General features: G+C 35.3%; 1 protein-coding gene across 1 annotated transcript in view; it reads left to right on the top strand.

Annotated features, from left to right (window-relative positions):
* LOC140149134 (uncharacterized) overlaps window positions 1-20,326 on the top strand; it is a 24,934-nt gene extending 4,608 nt beyond the window's left edge. Inside the window, exons 2-9 of the mRNA XM_072171316.1 lie at window positions 2,176-2,270; window positions 8,595-8,821; window positions 12,569-12,692; window positions 13,462-13,549; window positions 14,298-14,411; window positions 14,974-15,042; window positions 15,685-15,783; window positions 17,641-20,326. Coding sequence (XP_072027417.1) covers window positions 8,689-8,821; window positions 12,569-12,692; window positions 13,462-13,549; window positions 14,298-14,411; window positions 14,974-15,042; window positions 15,685-15,783; window positions 17,641-17,742 — 729 coding nt within the window. The 5' untranslated portion in view covers window positions 2,176-2,270; window positions 8,595-8,688 and the 3' untranslated portion in view covers window positions 17,743-20,326. The remainder of the gene's footprint in view (window positions 1-2,175; window positions 2,271-8,594; window positions 8,822-12,568; window positions 12,693-13,461; window positions 13,550-14,297; window positions 14,412-14,973; window positions 15,043-15,684; window positions 15,784-17,640) is intronic.
* The last annotated feature ends 1,193 nt before the right edge of the window (window positions 20,327-21,519 follow it).

Here is a 21,519-nt window from a genome sequence, read left to right as displayed (position 1 = left end):
GCGTGTCTGCCGTTGAAAAGTGCGTCAGCGGATATCCGTAGCTGGATGATAAGAAACCATCTTATGCTCAATGACTCCAAGACGGAACTTTTACATTTGACATCGTTTCAGCTCCCTCGCCTGCAACTCCATCTCTTCAAGTTGGAGATGCTGCCGTAACTACAAATCAACATCTGGGCAGCGTAATCTTGGGGCTGTCATCGACCAGCATGTTACGATGAACCAACATGTTAATAACATCTGTAGAAATGCGTCATTTGCCTTATATAACATCGGCAAACTCAGACCCTACCTTGATCAAGCTTCAACAGAAACACTCGTTCATGCTTTAGTGATCTCAAGATTGGACACGTGCAATAGTCTTCTGTATGGGCTGCCTCAGAACATCATCGATAAGCTTCAGAGAGTGCAGAACTCTGCAGCCAGACTAGTGACTAGAGTGCGCGGTCATGTTCACATGACGCCAGTCCTTCGCACCTTACACTGGTTGCCCATCAGAAAAAGGATTTTATTCAAAATCCTCTTGCTCGCGTTCAAAGCCATCCACGGGTTGGCTCCACAGTACATCCTGGACTTGATTACCATCCACAAACCAGTGCGGTGTCTCAGGTCGTCTGCTATTGAGAGCCCTTTGTTGAAAAGACCATCATTCAAGAACATCAGAACTGCCACCTATGGCAGTCGGGCTTTCTCAGCAGCAGCACCTATGGAATGGAACAAGCTGCCTTCTAGACTGCGTTCCATTAAAACCCTTGGTTCGTTCAAGCGTGCTCTGAAAACGCATCTTTTTGATTTATAGGACTCTGTTGCTTATCGTTGTTTTCTATGCCATGTTATTTATATCCCATGTTTTTAAAATTCATTGTATATTATATTGTTTCCTTTTTACATTTTGCTTGTACATTAGTAATATTGTATATTATGTTTGTAGTATTAAGTTGTAAAGCGCTTTGTGGTTTTTTTTACGAAAAGCGTTATTTTAAATACGGTTTAGTAGTAGTAGTAGTAGTAACATTTAAAGCCAAATTTTTGGAAGGTCATTTCGAGGTCACCAGTGGTCATCTGAGGTCAAATTAGTAAAAACTGTCGGATGGGCATGAAACTTGGTGGGTACAGTCAACATTTAAAGCCAAATTTTTGGAAGGTCCTTTTGGGGTCACCAGGGGTCATCTAAGGTCAAATTTGTAAAAACTGTCATATGGACATGACACTTGGTGGGTACAGTCAACATTTAAAGCCAATTTTTCGGAAGGTCATTTCGAGTCCACCAGGGGTCATCTGAGGTCAAATTAGTAAAAACTGTTGCATGGGCATGAAACTTGGTGGGTACAGTCACCATCAGCCAGATAATCATGCCCAGCCGATAACCGCCAAATTGATTTACCTCTACCAAAAGTAATCGCAAAAGCAGGCGGTCACGAAAGCAAGCGAGACTCGTGGTTCGAGAACCGCCTTGTTAATGCTTGTTTTTGTAAGTGTTCTTTGGTCTTATATTTTTAATGATGTTTTGTGTGTTGCATAATAATTGTGTCTTATGTTCTTTTTATTGAGTAACTATCCCCTTAAAAGCTATTGTAACTGAGGGGGTGAGGTTTCACAGGCCTTCTTAGCTTTCTTCTCACCTCCCCCATTTTACTTGTTTAATTGTTGTGATTTGGAAATAAACTTGGATTTTATTTGATTTAAATGAGATTTTGCTTAGTATTTTACTGGAATTGACTGTAATATATTTGATTAGTTTACAAGATGTATGCATTCAACCAAATTATTATATCATGTAAAAGGTGGTGCATATGAATTACATTCATACATGTAGGTCATTTCACCCAGGTGATTTAAAGGGATACTAGTTGCCTTTTTTACACCAGATAACAATTTATCTAAGGTTACATGTTTAGGTTAAGTTGGAGCTATCCAATTTCTTGATCCCTTCTACATATATTTTATATCGATAAATAAATCCAAATAAGGTAAGTCATCCACAGAAAAGTGCTCAACCAAGAAGGGAGCTGGAATATATTTAAAATGAATTTGGTGGTTCATTTTAATGCTTTAGTCAACCACCAAGTTGATTTTAAATATATTTTGTATTGGATTGATGGATGGCTTGTTGGCTAATTATTACTAGGATGAGTATTTCTCATTTTCTTCTACAATAATTTCTGATTATTTCAGGTGACAGAAACAGCAGAACAACAATGTGAAGTATTAAGGAAAACTGTAGAAGAATTAGAAAGGCGCTCTCAGGATCCTAATTCTGATTTGCACAAGTAAGTATTTGATAAAACAGTATAATCAACCAGTATATTCAGGCAATATCGAAAATATAGACCCCCCAAATTACAATTTACATGCAAAAAATGGACTGAATCCCTAAAAATTGTCTTGGATACACCCCTGGCTACAGGTTTGATATAAAATTGGATCGATTGAGCCCATATTTATTGGTCGAGATGAGTTTAAAATATTGGACGAGACGTAGTCGAGTCCAATATTTTTAAACTCATAGCGAGACCAATAAATATTGGGCATAAAGCATCCAATTTTATCATTATTATGTTTTGGATCCAATATTTTTACACACATGGATTCAACAAAACATAATAATGCTATAAAATTGGATGGATTAAACATGATACATGAATTTATTGGCTGAGCTAGAGTTTAAAATACCATTGAATTCCATCTACCAGCATATGTGATGCAATCAAGCAAAATCAGTCGGAACTCGGAAATAATTAAATTTTCAGTTTCATATAGGATAGTAAAAAATGTTTGCAAAGCTGCATTTTGAAGAAAACCCCATACAGGCAGCTGTAGAAACAAGTATTGGAAAACTAATATATCATAATGTTTCGTGCAGGGTGTCTGCCTTTCGTCTCTTGTGAAAAAAAACCTCATCTAGAGATGGAATTCGATGGTATATTGTGTGAGACAAAGTTGAATGCAATGTTTGAAGTCTCTAGCAGTACTGATGAATTCATGTATTATGAGAAAAAGCCATCCAATCTTATCATTATTATGTTTTCAGAATTAATAACCTTTAGAAATTATTATTATTGAAAATGCAGCTATTGCCTAAGTGGGGAATTAATCAGGTAGGTTATGTACAAAGGTATAGGATGCAAGATTCTGAACACATAATAATGTGTTTGATGGGATAGGGTGAGGGAGGGTTAAGATTGCACCAATCAGCAATTACACAAAGTCTGCTAATGAGGCCCTAGGTATATTCAACGAAGTAGGAAGGGAGGGAGGGAGGATGGAAAACAAGTGGAATGAATGTTGTTTGAAGTGTTAGATCTGTGACAAGTTGTGATATAACTCGTCTTTTCTATACAGTAAAAAGAATGAAGTTTTATTGAAGTACTACCCATCTAAGCTTCCCTAAAACTTGGGTCAAATTTACAAAAGGACCAGTGAACTCGAACTTGGACTCAGACACAGGGACTTGGACTTCAGATGGGGTGGACTTGACTCCAGCACTGGTAGTTATTTCAGTATGAAGCCAATTTCATACTCTAGTCACCCAATGAATAAAGTTCAATCAAATTTTACATGATGATTCTCACTTGCACTGTCTGAATGTCAAGCTTTGCGTTAAATGCTGCCCTCAATTGAACTTGGTTTTGATGCTTGGCTCTACAGGCTTTTTGTAATATGCTGCCCTCAATTCCTGGCCTCAATTGAACTTGATTTTGATGCTCAGGTTATGAATTGCATAATTCTGTTCAAAGCTGATTAATTGGTTAAATGCCAACCATAATGAGTAAAGTGATCGGTTCTTTCTGTGCAAGTTGTTGTTGCAGAGGTAATCAAACGGTCAATCTATGTGGTCTACTGATCAGCAAAAGCCAATATTGAGCGGAAAATGATTTGTTCTTGAAACATTCACATCATAAAGCTACTAATTTATTTATATTCTCATTAGAAAATACCAGCTGGTGGCAGGCAACATTTAGCTGCCAATTAGCTTTCTTTTAATGATGATGATTTTCAGTTCTGTACTTGTTGTTCATGTGTTATGTGGTAATATTTGATTATTTTGAAGAAGAGCAGTATCTATCGGGTTATCTGTTCATAATTTATTGGTTGTCATCCAAATTATTCCCATTATTGGCTTTATTCTGTATGTGGTTTCTGTGGGTTTCTCTGTTCTGTTGTAGTTTGCTGCTTATTTGTGTACTTCTTTCTTTGATTTGTTAATTCCCAATCAAGCTGGAATACTCTAATCAAAATGTCCTATTACTCAACCAACAAATAGCCCAGAAGAAAAAAAAAGTTACAGTTAAGGGATCTGGAATGAGCGTTTTGAGTGCTTCGACAGTATTTTTGTAGGACATTAGAGCACATCAGACATATCGATTGCATTCTGAATACTGAAGAATGTCTTTCTGATATCAAATAATTTTCATTTTTGAAATTCACGATATAATACAAATTTTATGACAAATTATTAAAATTTGATATTTTTGATTTTCCTCGAAGTAAATTTTATTAATCTAATGATATATTCTTAAAGTGTATGTAGCTGGGAGGAAAAGCAGGCGATCAATTGAAAATTTTGACCTTTCATATTGAAGATATGGATTTTTTTCCCCAAAAGACCTGATTTTTTTTTTTTTTGGAAAAATCCATATCTTCAATATGAAAGGTCAAAATTTTCAATTGATCGTCCCACCTACATACACTTCATCAGATTTATAAAGTTTACTGAGTACTGTTAAATATCAAAAATATAAATTTTTAATCATTTGCTATAAAATGTGTATTACATTGCGAATTTCAAAAACATTATTTGATATCAGAAGGACATTCTTTGTATTCAGAATGCAATTCGATGTGTCTGATGTGCTCTAATGTCCCAAAATAAAATACTGTCCAAACGTTCATACCCCACCCCTTAATAGTATCAGAACTTGGTTATAGAAGGCACAATTCATACAATTGGTTAATTAATTTGTTTGTTCATTTGTTCATTCATTCATTCATCTTTATTTCATTCAATTTATAATACAACAGCAAAGCAGTCACAAACATTGAATGAGGAGGTATACTCAGGAGGCGGGATTGCACATACTCAGAAGGCCAGATCCAGATGACCTGAATCAAGTACCATCAGCCTAAATTAAGTTTCAATACAACAACAACAACATATAACCAAACATGTCAACATACAGCCCCCTCCCCCAGTGGAGCAGCCAGAGGGGAGCCAGGGGAAAACTGCCACCCCCCTAGAAATTTTTAGTGATGAAAATGGGGATGGCAAAGAATTAAATAACTAAAATTTTGACAAAAACTGACAAAATTTTGACTTTGCCCTCTCATATTAAAAAACTGGCTACAAACAAGCCTGCTTTTGTTGTGAAGAATATGCAAGACACTATCATGATAAATCATGATAAAGTCAAGAATATCATGCTAAATTCAGATAATAAGATACACATTGAAAATTAGATAAAGCCCTTGATGTATATAATTAATTCATACACTCCTATATCAAAGCAGCCAATCAGAAAAGCTGTTAGAAAAGTACGAAACATGCATTGATTGTGTATATTGTGCACTCCAGATTACGAAGCGTTTCATGAGCGTAAGCGTCGCGTGAGGATCGATTCATTTGTGGGGCGGGTTGATGCATTTATATTTGGTTCTGTTTTCCAACATTTTTAGTGATAATTTGTTATATAAAAAAAGTAAAAATCATGTGTTTTTTTCTTCTCGTGTATGAAATAGATTAATAAACTTGTATTACTTATTCGGAGAGAATTAGACAAAATAATGCACTTATGCTGATGTTGATGCGTCTAATGCACTCCCCCTTGGGCTCGTGCATTAGACGCATCAACATCAGCTGCAGTATTATTTTGTCTAATTTCTCTCCCAATAAGTAATACGCGTTATTAATCGTCTAATGCACTCCCCCTTGGGGCTCGTGCATTAGACGATCAACATCAGCGTGTGCATTATTTTGTCTAATTTCTCTCCCAATAAGTAATACGCGTTCATTAACCTATAATTATTATCTTTCGCTTTGGTTTTGTAATACTTATCATCTTTATTCTTTAGATGTTTTAATTTTTGAAAAACACATTTTCTTCTCTTTTATATTTTACCAATCAAAATTAAAATTAGAATTTTGTGGCTGCAATGGAAAGAAAATATATAAGTTTGCATGTTTTAGGCCTAGGCAAATATTATTATATTATATTATTATATAAATTTGACGTTTATTGCCACTTATTGTGAACTAAATGGATTAGGATTTAAGATTTAATTAGGATTTAATTTTTCATTGGCAAAACAGGATATTTTTTCAATCCAAAAAATGTAATTATTGCTGTATTTTTCTGGAATGGCAAGTAGATGTCATTATAATAATATTTTGCAAATATATTTTGCAAATATAGCTGTATTTGCTTGATATGGGTTGTTAGTGATTTAAATCTAATGAACTGTGACATTTAATTGTAGTGTTCTGCAATGACTAATCTTAAAGGTGGATGATCAGATTTTTCTCAATTAAAGTCTATCTATAGCATGATCTGTTTCCAAATTTTGAGTTATATTGCTCCATCGGTTTAAGTGAAAATATGTATTAACATAAATCGCCTATAGCAGACCTGCCAACTGTCCCTCATTTTGAGGGACTGTCCCTCATTTGGGGTTTTCCAAAGTGAAAATGAGGGACAGTCCTATCCTGTTTTCTGAAAATTTCAGTGATGGCAAATTTAAATGTAAGAACAGCAGAAAGGATGCGAATTTCACTTTAAAATTTTGCTATAGCATTCTCTTTAGTCAATTGTGGTAAATTTAGACCTGCAAAACCTTCCCTGAATTCAGAAAGTATTGCACACCCCAAGTCTTTGAATTTGTCGGTACCTGGTTTGTGTACATGTACAAGGTTTTGGCCTCAATGTCCCTCATTCTGACTTTGGCAGGTTGGTAGGTCTGCTATAGGATGGTTACCACTTTTACGACATTATTATTTGTTAACACCATCTAAAACTGACTAAACACCCGAGACTAAACATGTCTCTGGCATTAGATTTTATTAGGTATTCACAAGCTTTCTGATAACAAATTCTCAGTTTTGATGAGGAAAATGGGTGATGATGCTGTCGATCTGTCACACACCTTTAATGCAGGTCATCCAATCTTTGGTTCATGGGCATATGTTACTCATCTTTTAAATACTGTGCAGTTTTGTAAGAATATTATGTGTCATTTGGTGTGTGGAGCATCCTGATCATATGTTATTATTACATTGCCCTTTATACTGTGCAGAGCCAGTTATGATGGTTTTGCCAGGTGTATATTAATTTGTTGACTGTTAATTGTTCTGTGGGCCATTCAAAATGAGATTTGGGGTGGAGGGAATTGCATAAGGTAGATTCAAAAAATATATTTGACTACACTTATAGTTATGAAGTTATGAGCAAAAAAGGTTAAATCAGGGACTTATGAGGTTAGAAAAATTGCCCCAATTTTGTTGGAAATTGTCACAAATTGCTCTTTCTGTCATAACTCTATTACAGAATTGTTTAAACCACCTGCAATGACTTGTTACCTAAACAGTACAGCAAAATAGGTCATTTGAGTCATGATGGTGACCCACTGGTATATCCCTGAATGTCTACCTAGGTAACGAGTTGTTACAGGTAGTTCAAACTATTCTTCATTAGAATTGAGTTAACAGAAGGAACAATATGAGACCATTTTCGTCAAATTTTGACCTTGTTTAAGCCACAGTGGATCTTCAAATTTATCCTTCAACCTTTTTGTCCATAACTCGGGAACAGTAAGTCTCTCGCTAGCTCGTCACTGCTGACCTAAACTAGATTTCTAGTGAGCGATTTTCCACTCGCAATATAAACTAATATTGCTTATTGCGAATCACCCAAAATTGAATCCAATTTACTTTCAAAACTATTAATTAGCCATAGACTGGGTATGAGGGGCCTATTCACTCAATATATCTTTGACCAACTCATCATGCCCTCTATGGCAGTTCCTGCAGTTGCCTATAAAAGGAAAAGTCAGATGTATTGCCAATCTGAGTGAAGTGGTGAAATGTTATGAAAATAATGAGTTGAACATATTAATTTTTCTTGAAATTGTGAAAAAAGACCTGATTTCACAGTTGAATCTAACATTCCAAATGAACTTGTTCAAACATATATTCTTAAACCTGTTTTTGCTATTTTCGAGTCCAATTCAGTGAAACAGTCACAAAATGTGGACCAGTCTAACATCTAACACATTTTGTTTCATGTTCTATCTCTGCTGACAAAACTATTCTCTTTAATCTGTATTAGTTGCTGCAGTTGTATGATAATTTCAAATATCTGTTGATAGGATGTAGTTCTGAAGTACTAAACCCCTTTTGTCAGCTTGAAACTGTGTATGCTTGATGGTAAAATGAGTGTTTTCTGTGGGATTTCATGAGAATTGATTATTTGGTTGTTATTTTCTGATGAATCACTGCAACAACATGATTGAATCCCTAATATGTGTATAATGTATGAAATATGAATAATTTTGCAATTCCATAAACTAAAGATATTCCATTATCTAAATGTTTTCTCTTCCAGTATACCAAACGCAGACTTTGCAGATGTCCGATTCCAGCTCAAAAACCAACTTGATCAAAACATCCGGTTGCAGAAAGAGAAAGCTGAGTTAGAGATGAGGTTAGATGAACAAATCAGAGCCTACAGGATAACTGGAGAGATGACCATCAAATTGCAGGAGGAATTTGAAGCATCTAAGAAGATGCTTATGGAGATGGCTGATAGTATGGACAATAGGACCACAGAAGGTAATGGCAAGGGTGTGTAATAATAATTATCAGTGTGCAACATTAGAATCACAAGGTGATTTGCAAACCAGTAGATCCCCTCCTGATGCAGTGGTTGAAAGGAGATCAAATAGGGTGAAATTGCCATTAACATTATCAAAACAATATCTCTTGATCAGATCAAGAGATACTGTTTTGATAATGTTAATGGCAATTTCACCCTATTTGACCTACAAAATTAACCTTTGACCCATGACACATGATCCACCTCCAAACCCAACCAGTGCCTACTTGAGATAGTACCTATGCTGCGATGATACTAGCTTAGGAGCTGTGCAATAATTATGAGCCCTGGTGGGAGGGTAGAATCAGAGGAGGGGGGGGGGGATTTTTGGCGAGCAGAAAGGGGGGAAGCAATTTTTGTCAAGCCGAGTGGGGGGGGTAAGCAATTTTTGGCACACATTCATGGGGCGCCTTTAAATAAAATGCTCTAAAAATGCAGTACTGAAACGCTTTTAAAATGCAAATTTTCCTGTTTCGCTGCGCTCACAACATATATCTGGACCATTTAAGGTTTGCAAATTGGGATCCCAAAAATTTGGCATGTGCAAGGGTGGGGAGGCAAGCGATTTTTGGTGGGGGGTTCGGAAATTTTACCTAGAAAGATATAGCAATAAATTGGTAGGGCTAGCCTGCTGGCTTAGGAAGCCTGACCACAATCCAAGCTTCAAGAAATCAGAACTTAATGTGTAGGAAGGCAATTTCTGATGTAATTACGATCGTAGTAAAACCGCCATTTTGTATTGCGTCGGTCACACATTCACTAACAAGAGCACACTCACTGCCAGCTTAAATCCCACATCGGAATGATCATGATAGGGTCTATGAACGGCTGGTTTTTGATCTTGACTAAACAACTGATGGGTGTCTATTTATAAGCACCATATGGGAGTTGAGTTGAAGGTGTCATTACACTTAAAGATCTGCTCTAGTGACCACAAAACCATCTGTTTTGTAAATGAGTAATTACCCCCAGATCATTGAATGTGTATTCACTTGTATTGTGTGTATGGCTGATTTTTAGTCATTTTTATCTTCTAACAAATATTTATTGTTGAAAAAAGTATTTGCTATGGAATTTATATTGTAAATAGTTTTATGACAACAAATATTCTTTACAAGACAAAATTACACAGATTGAATAATGAACTTTGTCGAAACTTTACATATTTATACATCGAATAAAAGCCATCAAGCCAGCCTTAATGAAGCCTATATACTTAAGATAATTTCTTGTTAGTGAAATGTGAGCTACAGTTCCATTTGTATGCCAAAAGGCAAATATCCTTAGAAATCTGTAAAATAAGGAGGGTGAAAGAACTCATACACACCACACATCACATACTCGCTAGCGCTGAACACATATCACACACATGCACACTTATCATAAAACACAAAGCTACAGTAAGCATGTAGACTGTAAAGTTTAAAATTCAGTGACTTCAACCTGGGGCCCATGGCAGTTTGAGGTAAGTTATGTGATTATTGTTGTGTAAAGTATTATTCAACAATACTAACACTACACAAAAGGTAATTTGATTTGAATGATCTCTTGCATGTCAAATGGCCAGATGCAGTCATTTTACTGGCAAAGTAGACTTTAATTTTGACATCCTTTCAAAAATGAAAACCAAACAAAGCTTTACACACCAAAAGTTTCACAAGTTCAATCCAACAAGATGGGTGGACAATATCTATGTTCATGTTGCCCCATGCTTTGAAATACCAGGATGAAAAATAACAACAATTTATGATGTACATTTTCCCTATGGTCTTTTTAGGCCAAAATCAATCTCATTTTGGCCTATATGAACATTACAACTGCAAAGTTTTGCCCAATTCATGCTCTTTTGTCCGAGTATAGTTATTTTTTGAAAAAAGTTCAGTGTATTGTAAAGATATTTTTTTGATTTGTCACCTGGCCATGCAGGTGGCTGATGTGGCAATTCATTTGAATGAGTGATGCGGAAGTGCTTTGTCAGTAGTCTATACAAATAAGGCTACAAAAAGTCGATTTTGAGTTTCCTGCCGGCCACCTGCACTTCAGTTTTGGGCCGTACTTGAATTTATTGTGATTTTCCAAAAATGGAAAGAATTTTTTTTTTAAACCCGACAAATATCTGTGCCTTTTCAGTGGAAAAATCAAACTTAAAACAAACTGTTAAAAAAAAATAATAAAAAGAAGGGAATTGGTATCTATTTTTTACTCTCGTACCTTGCAGCTTCTTTGTAAGTTACTTTTAAATCTCACTGGAGCTAAACATCCTTCTTTGCGTGATAACATCACATTTGGTCATATAATGAAAGTCACAATAATAATGAATAGTGTGGGAAATTCAAGATCGATTGTTAATAGTGCAACATATTGACAATTGAATGCCCTTCAACTTATATGCAGTAAGAGAACATTGTTTGTTTTTTGTTGATGCACAATCAATTGAAATACACTACAGTCAGTCAATAAGCACATTGCAAGTCATGATGAACGTGCTGGACCCAATTATGTTTGCTGTTCTTTGCCACTCTGCAACTATTTAAAGAAATGATCTGCTAAAAATTAATTGGCTTGGCCCAACCCCTATGCAATTTGCCAAATATCCCTGGGTCTCTTTTTGACATGCTAAAAAATCTTTGCCTACCTTTTACACATTCCAAATTTTTAGAAACCCAACTTTCAAACCTTAAATTGTGAGCAAAAATGTTTGCATATATTTTAACATTTTGATGGTGTTTTTCAATGCCCTTTTATAACTTCATTTTGAAAAGGTGCCCAAAAATGTGTACAAAAAATCACCTTCCCTTCTGTGGTTTAAAAACAAAATAATACACCCGTAGTATTTATTGCCTGGAGAACCATACATAAGTATTACACCTCCCTAACATGGAAAATAAAACTGTATCTGCTGTTTCTAACAAATTGCTGTTTGGTGAGCTTAAGGATAGGTGGCACATTGTCATCATCAAAAGGCTACAGGACTTAAAAACTGGGTAGTACGCAACCTGACTATTTCATAATATCTCAAGAACATGGTCATGTTTCAAATAAACAATTGCACCATGTGTGTATGTAAATTGAATGTATTTATAGAAATATTTTATTCTTTATTTATTGTGTCTCCTTTCGTGCTTGATTTTTTTCCATCGTTAAGACTAGCTAGAAAGATGAACAAAAATATGACAATATATGACATTATGGGTACTTTCAAGTGTTGGTATTATCCAAGGTCACATACGGAGGTCAAATGTCATGTGAGGTTGTTTGTTTGCCACTCATACAGTATGACATTCAGCTAATAATATATTTCCAAAATCATATTGCCCCATCGAGGCATCCCAATCAACCTTGCGTTGAAAACCGCAATGTTTCTAGTTTAAAAGCTGGATTTTATTTGACACATTTTACAAACAAGACCAGAATGTTTACAGCTCTTGCTCCAAGCAACCAATTTATCATTAATATTAATTTTTTGGGAAAATTTAGTAAAAAAAAAGACTTATCCATGCATACTAAAATTACTTTAGAAAAGGGGTTCATACATAAATGGCCGACAAAATGTGACCCAATTTTTGCGGCATATCCCTGTATGGTCATCTGTATTGTGTGTCCCACTTGGCAGTTAATAGAATTTGGTGCTGCTTTATTTAGAAGAATTATGTTTATCCTCAATTTCAATTTGCTATTTGTTTTCATTCCATGTCATTCTAAAGCTGAAGAAAAGCTGTCAGAGTTGCAGGAGGAAACCAAGGAAGCTCAAAAACTAGCTGGAAAATATCAAGAAAAATATGAAAGTGAGAGACACAAGAATCAAGAGACCATGTCATCTCAAAATAGGTAAGTTTTATTTCCTTAATACTCATAGAGTGTGCGCAATAAACCAACCGGAACGGTATAGCAATTGAAATGACAGGCATGTTGGAGGACAGTTCGAAGATAGCTTAAGATAACAGTGGGCAGGGTGTTAGCTAGGAATTTTAGGTTTGCCCCTCATTTGATTGTCTGTCCTAATTTGACATTTATTTTAAAACATTTACCAGACTTCTGCAGCCCATTGCACGGGTTTAAAGAGTTCTATAGCCTTGTTTTGCAAATCTTGTGTTCTAAAAAGGTCAACAGCCTTTCCCATCACCTACAATTATAATGTAGCATCTGTCAAAGGCATTAATTTTGCCACAACCATTCATACCTATCACCTGCTTTATTATATTTTCATGCAAATTGGGTTGTTACCTTATGGAGGACAGAATTTTATTTAAATGAGGATGAATCTGTTATGAGTGATGTCGTATTGAATATCCTCAATGAGAAAACATACAAAAAGATATTGATTTGCTACAAAGCAAGATTAAACAAAACAATTACGGAACAAATGGTCGAAAGGCCAATAAGGCCAGCAATATCCTGATAGCATCTGTAAGTGTCAATTAGCACCCGTAAGTGTCAATTATGGCATAGACTGCCAATAGAATCTTGGTGAAAACCTATCATCTTGACACAACCTAATGTTTTGATTATAGAGCATTTATATGTCTACTCCATGTGAATATGACCAAAGTGTGAAATTATGTAATAATTAGAAGCAACTGTTTCTATGAATTTTCAGCTCTAATTCATCTGGATCAAGTAATTTAAATCAAAGAAGGTCCAAATCTGCACTACCACGACCAGCAGAAATTGACTCGAGATATATGGTAAGATAATTATATAGTGATTAGTTTGATGGTTTCCAGTGGCATGTGTAAGGGGGTACTTTTATTGGTTAGGCAGGGTGAAAATTATGGGGCTACCATTTTTAGCGAGCAAAGCGATACAAATATTTTTGAACAGTCCACACTGTCAATCATACTTACCATCTTTTATCAATCCAATCTAACCGCATGCACCAAGCATGGACATACGAGACATACTTCCATACACCAACTGAGAGTTTAACTTTAGCAACAACACAAAGTGCTGCAAATAGTCAGTGCTGCAAATTCCACAGCTAGTTGTACATATAAGCTGTAGGTAGTGGTAATGGCACATGCCCAGAGGATTCAAATCATCAAGAGATCTGGGTGCCCAATCATAAGCCAGATCCATTTAAAGATGCAATACGTGTTCAGTCTAGTCTAGTATAGATCTAGTTTCACTGGGAAAATTGCATTATACATATTTACTAATAACGGGAAGGAAGAGATGAAGACATGTAGAAGGTGAAATCCAAAGGATTAGTAAAATTAAAGCAAATGGTTCAAAACTACCTCGTTCCATTTTCCATATTCCATGATTATTTATTATCCGTAATATGTTAAATTAAAATGATCTTTTTTGGGTTTTTTTTTAAGGGTAAGTCATGTTATTCCAATCGTAAGATATTTTTAGGCCTTGGTAAACCTTGTGATATGATAGACTCTACTCTGACATACAATAGTTATTTATTTCTTGTTTCATTTATAGAGCGTTGTTGAAGAGAATTCTAAGCTCAGAAATGAAGTCAAACGTCTTCGAGATGACAACAAAGATCTTGTCAAGAAAACAAAAGGTGCTATTAAAGATGTGGATTTTGTGCAGGTGAGTGCAAGTATGTGAACAGAATACTTAACATTGTCAAACATCAAAAAACCTCAATGCACAAAGTGACTGCAAGCCCACACATCCCACATGATCCCACACTGGGGAAACGAACTGTTCTCTTCATCTTCTTTCTTCCTCCCTTCTTGGGGCGTTATTGTTAATGAGACCTTGTGTACTGTTTGTTTCACCTACCGCCATCTCATTATTTCAGAAATTGTAAATAAAGTTTGGTAGGTAAGTGCCCTCCAGATTTCACACATGCAGGCTCTGGAATGGAATTTGAGGACATAAAATGAGGTCTCTGGAACTAAATAAAATGAAGGCTTTATTTGCCAGGGGGGCGGGAGGGGGTGAATTTCCAAAAGTTCTCAGATATATGTGCTTGGAGTTCAAATTTGAAGCTAATGTTGGGGTATTTGTAAGAAATTTCTCAGAAAGTCTCTGGGCTTCAACTGGGGAGGGATTGTATCTTGAGGGAGGCCCCTCCCCATCCTCAAATTTGTATCAGCAATAGTGATTATTTACTAAAAGTAATATTTTGTTATATGTTTATATACAGCAACATATTGCAACCTGCACAGCTCAGAAATTTGAACTTCAGAAGAGATTACATAAAGAACAAGAACAGGTAAGGTGGTCTCAGTAGAATTTATATAGTCTTTTCCTCATGATAAAGAAGTGGGCTTAGGTGACTGAGAACAATACAAATTAGCAATATGACAATTCTTTTGTTTACCAAGGTAGCATATTAAATGGTAGCCCTCCCTTTGTTTGACACTCCATTTGTTCGATATGGTAAACCTGAATACATACAAAGTTGTAATATTCAGCATATATATTTCTAAGGGTTATTATAGTAGATAAGTTGTAACATTACTTTTTGGGTTTTGAAATTCACATATTTGAATAGGAAACTATTCGTGCTGATACTTGTTTTGACTATCAAATATTTTAAAGAGAGCAGAGATAAAATATAATGGATAATTTGGGGCAACTGATGTTATGAACATAATGTGAGGCCAGGGGTGGATCCAGGAATAGAGGGGACGCCGAGCAACCGCTGATGCCACGGCGGCTCGGCGTCCACACAAAGTAAGGCGCCGATCTGCAAAAATACATAAAGTCAGGCGCCGCTCTGCAAAATATACGCCGGGGGCGCCCCCTCTAAATCCGCCCCTGTGAGGCGGCCGGGACTATTGAGTAACAGAATGTGCATAAATTAATCAATTCTAGCAATGTTACCATGTAAATTGTGTTTTCCCCATTGTAGAATCGGAGATTGTCAGCCAACATGACTAAACAAGCCGCAGACTGGGTAACAGAAAAGAAAATGACAAAAACAAGTGAAAATACTGGAAAAATTAAAAATGTAAGTGTATCCAATAACCTAATCTTATAATAGGTCAGAAAAGAGTTGTACCTATAAAGGGGTGTGACCAGCTCGAGAGCCTCACCTCCCTCCACTTTATTCTATCCTAACTTATAGAGATTCTGGCATCAGAAGAAAGCTTATATTTTCTCGTAATTTTAAACCTGAAATAGATCCGTTTAGATGTTATAAACAAAAAATGATTGCCTCATCCCCCATGGTGGGATACCACCATACTATTCTATAGGCTGTTGTCATATCTAATCAGAGGTACAATCTGTCCAAATTGCTTTTCATTAATTTACATTGGTATATATAACATGAACCATTGTACGTGGGAAATAATATGCAACATTGCTTTCAGATATCACAAATAAATTCTTTACGTTAATCCTTTTCATTTTAACATTGGAATATAACATGCACCATTTCACATGTATGGGAAATGAATCATTGCTTTCACATATCCGCAAATAAATTCTTCACATTGAAAAAAAACTGCACATGATTATTTCAAGTCAATGCTTATCTATATGAGAATAATGTGTCTGGATTTTTGCCCATCAATTGATTTGTATCAATACAAAGGCAGCATACCCTTTAAACATTATACAGGGTGTCCCAGAATGATTTATACCGAGAAAGATGGAATTTTTTGGGTATGAACAGCATTTCTATTGGTCATATTGTTTTCCATTTTAAGTTCTACATATATTTAGCTTTCTCAGATTTTTTAGATTTTAAAAATTGGACGTTTCTAGTAGAAGTTAGAGAGAATTGCGTAAAAATAGTGAATTCCAAGTTTTGACAAAGCAACCTATTTTGAAAATCTGTTAAATTACTAACCTTTCAGCACAAAGTAATGTTATGCAGTATATTGCTGTGTCCTGTTCTTACTTCAACTAAATAGTCGATATCTATCGTTTATTTATGATATTACGAAGCAATCATTGTATGGAATAAAGGATCTGCTACGCTTGAGTGACCTATAACTATTCTTTCTTTGGCGGCAGTTTAGAAGAAAATTATTGAGGTGTGCGAGTTTCATCATTTAAAATGCCGGCAGAGGTGGATTTTTCTTAAAAGTATAGAGAAGGTTCGTCCTTAGTGTCACAGCATGTATTTATGTCCACAGTATATGGGCAAACCCCAGCTACGTGAATCGAAGAAGATTAAAATTTACTGCGGAGGATCCTTGAGGAAGTTATATCCTCTGTATAATGATATTTTTGGGTAAAAATTGTGGTACAAATCACATAAAAAGTATGTTTTTCAACCTAAATATCTGATGTCATATTGAAATGTTTCACTTAATCCCATATCAAGCATTATTTAGCATTGTAAGCTCTACATCTGTGCCAAATTTGGTGTATTTCCTATCAAAGAATGTAGGGTTTCGCCAATATATTGCACAGTGCGGTTGGACGATGGTGATAAAGGATCCATGTTTTGTGATGCCTTTGCACTCTAAATTACACACATGCAGTTTTTGTCCATTTTCAGTAATAGCAATGTCACGCCAAAACGAATCAAGCTATTTCCATGAAAGTCACAGAATAAGTAGGAGACATGTGTGGCATAGTATTGCACTTATTAAAATTAGATACACTGTTGACTATATATTTTAGATATTTTATTCAAACACGGTATAAATCATTCTGGGACACCCTGTACAAGGAAACATGTTGATCAATTTTAATAAATATGATTTGTGGAATGCTTTTGTGAAGTAAGCCTTTTATTATGAATTCTTTCTAATCTTTAGATACAATGGCAAAATCTTCAGAAATGTGCAGTAGTTCCTTGTACACACATACAGGTAGTGATTATAGTTTACATTGTTTTGTTTCATTTTAGATTCATTCCGAATCAGTATTTGATGGACCAACGCGACTCAAAAGTCACCATGTCAAAATGAACGAAGATAGACCAAGAGACATTCCAGTACATAATTGGTAGTCATGGGTTGAGTAAGATGTGTACTTTGAGATATATATTTTTGTTAATGGTTTTGAATTTCTATGTGTTGCTAATGCAGGAGTCAAAGGGAATCTTGATCCTACCCTCCTCTAATTTTACCTTGTTGGACAAAACCATAGAGTGAATCTGACCCAATGAGTTTTCAGATAAGGTGAATCTTCAACCAAACAAATAATCGCAAAATTGAATCTTGACCTAATAATTTTTTTTCTTGCCTTAAAATTGATTGATTTATATAGAGTGAATCCAGGTGAAGGGCTTGAGGAGGGTAGGGTAAAGATTCCCTTTGACACCTGCATAAATAAATTGGAAATCATCTGTACACATTCCATTGAGAGTGGGTTAAAACTTCAAAATGTGTGTTATTAGATATTTTATACTTACAAACTGACCAAAAATTTACTTATAGTTTAGGATTTTTACTGTTTTAGACAGCACTACTTCATATTGCTTTTATTTAATCACTAAGTTATGAAAGAACTACTTATATATTGTTTTATGAAATAAATCTGTGTATCTTTTTTAAGAATGTTTATTTATAAGAAGAACCTACAATTTTTACTATTTGTGCAGTCCAGCCTGTTTTATCTATTGCTCGAGAAGTGAAAAATCCTGATAAAGTGAACTATGTGTACTTTTGCACTGATGTCCAAAGTACTAAAATTGAGAGAACAGAAAGTTACCCAAGACGGAGTAATAACACTGAAATATGGTGTTTGAGTGCAGTATGCAGCATAAGTATGTTCTTCTTAATGCATGAAATTCAGGTGTCAAAGCATTCAAAACATGTTTTTATACGAAGATCACCCAGCCGGATAACAGAGTGTTTGGATAAGGGAGGTTAGACTGTACCCGAAATATCATTTCATCAAACCAGTAACAGAGAGGTGCCAAGTATAAAGTGGTTCTTGTAAATCTGTTTCATTCCATGTGTGTAAGTTTGACCTCCCTTCTAAACACTTCAAGGGTGAAGAATATAGGTCATCCACTTAAACCAAAGTTGTATTAAGTTTGGGATTTTTCATAATATTCGGACAAATAGCCTAAATTTGCTCATTGGTAAACACTGCAAATGTGTTTAATTTATATGTTTTAAATTTGTGTATTGGTTGAAATATATTCACTTTGTGAAAGATGTATTGTTCCATTCTACTCGTCATTCTGGCTCATGGAATGGAACGACCCATCTGTCTCCTTGTGATTATATTTTGACCATTTGACCACTCTCATAGACTAGTAATATGTGTATAATATTAGGAAGGAACTTTCTATTTTCAAATCTTGAAGAAGACAATTTTAAGTGCTGTTGTGAGGAAACAGAAGGAAAATAGCATATTTAAACTAGTTAGTGGACAGAGGGGCACAGGTGATTAACTAACTACATAGGTTTCAAGAAATAGTAATATATTGTGAAAGTGTAAACCAGGCTGAAAATGTGTGCATTTTGTAGTGGTATGAAAGATGTTTTCTTTGTGTCAAAGATATATTTAATATATATTATTTATCATTATGTCTGTGTACCCCCAATTCTAGATATGTATTAAACAGCACTTGACTTCCCTTTCCCAAATTGCAGAAGTATATTAAAACAGACAATTATGTTTGAAATTATAGCAAATTTCAATTCTGTAATTTATTGCCGTTTTATTTTGGAAATGGGGTATAAAGTTTATATAGTTCATGTGTACAAATTTACGAAGTACTTACGTGGGTCATTCAATAAGTTCTACCTCCGCACTTAACTTTGGTTCTGTAAATGGTATCTTCTTCAAATGTAGCATACAATATTTACTGTTATGTTTGATGGTCTTTCAGAGCATGAGAATCTAGTTGGGGACCATCTGTATGAAATATCTTTCAGTTCTTTCTCAGAGCTGAAAGTTAGAAATAGAGACACCAAACCATATTTTGTCACTTGCTATCTTGAAATTAGTTGCCTTTGTGTTTAATTTCGATGTCTTTGGGAAGTTTTAAAGAAAAACAATAAATTTGATTAAAGATCTTACCTGCACTTATCTTTTTGTTGCTAAAATCAACGGTTTTTGTTGGAGTGAAGCAGCTTTTTTCATTTCACATATGAATATTTTTCTCTATATCAGCTTCAATTTAAGCCATCTGAATGACCAAATGGTATTTTATGGTCATTTCAATATGGTCTAATTATGTCTTTATAGATATATATACTGGAATTTCTCCATTTCTGCAGCACACTGAATCATGATTTCAGTTTTGGAAAGACAAAGATATTAAATCAAAACTTCACACCAGCTAGATAAGACCCTAGGTTTTGGACAATATGAAAGTGCTACTATTTGCAAAAGCTAAGGTATGAGGGGAGCATAACTTTCTGAATGACCCTCATATATATCTGACACTAGTTTTCATTCAGTTCTGCATATTTTTTATATTTCACTTTTATACTTACAAACTATATAAATGTAGCATAACGTTTTGAAAGTTGGTACTACATAGTATGTAAAGTTTATTTTTTAACATGTACAACAAAGTCTTATGCTTTTGCTTTACAATTAAACATACTTGGACACTTGTCACTTCTACAACAGTTAATATAAACAGCAAGTGTTATCTTTTCTTTGGTTGCTTTTAAGATGAGTTGGGAAGGAGCGTGACCTATTCATAACCTCTGCGTATCACACCATTTGTGCATCCCAATCAAATTATTTGTTAGATTATTATATGCACACCGGGGTGGAGGTTATTGATATCCATCAATGACCTCCGCTTGTGATTACGCGGTAGAACGACTTCCGCGTGTGCGCATCAGTCTGTTGCGCCAGAACACTTCACGTGCACGCAACAACCATATTTGCACATGACGTTATTGCGCACTGCTGTAATTGGTAAGTCTGTTTTAGCCTGATTGATTTTTGAAAGGGCGAAATATAAGTTGTGATAAAAATTGTTTATTTCAACAAATTTCAGAGAATAAAATTTTGAGATTTGGTTGGGTGATGAGTTAAAATATAGGTTATGAATTCGGTTAATAAATTTGCATCAGTTATATGTCGGGCATTGTGAAAAATCTAAACATTTTGCTTTGGACCTCGGAATATCTCTCGGGCTGCGCCCCTCGGGATATTCCTTGGTTCCAAAGGTAACATGTTTAGATTTTTCACAATGCCTCCAAATAACCGATCATGAGTTATTAACCTATAAGTGGTGTTTGTGCTCAAATATTGAGACAATTAAAGGTGATACTTGACAGAAAAGATAATGGAGATCCCAAGGGGTGCCATTTCTGCCCCTGGTCCAAGATTTTTGTCAGAAGGGGAGGGAGAACATCCAAACCTTTCACTTATGCCTGGTCAAGCACCCTCACATACCGAAACGTAGTGAGGGTACCTTTAACTTTGGTATGTGCTTGCCTGAACTTAAGGACCACATGACTTCTGGAAATTTAAATACAATTATAGGCTTCCTTAACTAATTTCCATTATTTTTTAGTTTAATGGCTAATACTGGCAAATTGTGGCTCCTGCCATCTGACCTACCTAAAAGAAATAATATGCAAACAACCAAAAAGGCCAGACAAGATTCAGGTGAATATTGTTGTTTGTTGTCATACCTAAAATGGCCACTTTATATTAGACAAAGAAATCCATTTTGGATGTAAAAAAAAACTATTTCAGTGTTGTAATATGAACAAAGCAAAAATGTCCTAAAGGGGTGGGTGTGGGTGGGGGTGATCAGGGCATAATAATCTTAAACTTGTTTTGCACTACCGTAAAACCTTGT

The sequence above is a fragment of the Amphiura filiformis genome, chromosome 3, assembly GCF_039555335.1.
Source record: "Amphiura filiformis chromosome 3, Afil_fr2py, whole genome shotgun sequence".
NCBI classification, from domain to species: Eukaryota; Metazoa; Echinodermata; class Ophiuroidea; order Amphilepidida; family Amphiuridae; genus Amphiura; species Amphiura filiformis.
The sequence above is the reverse complement of the archived record's forward strand: the minus strand, read 5'-3'. Positions and strand labels throughout refer to the sequence as shown.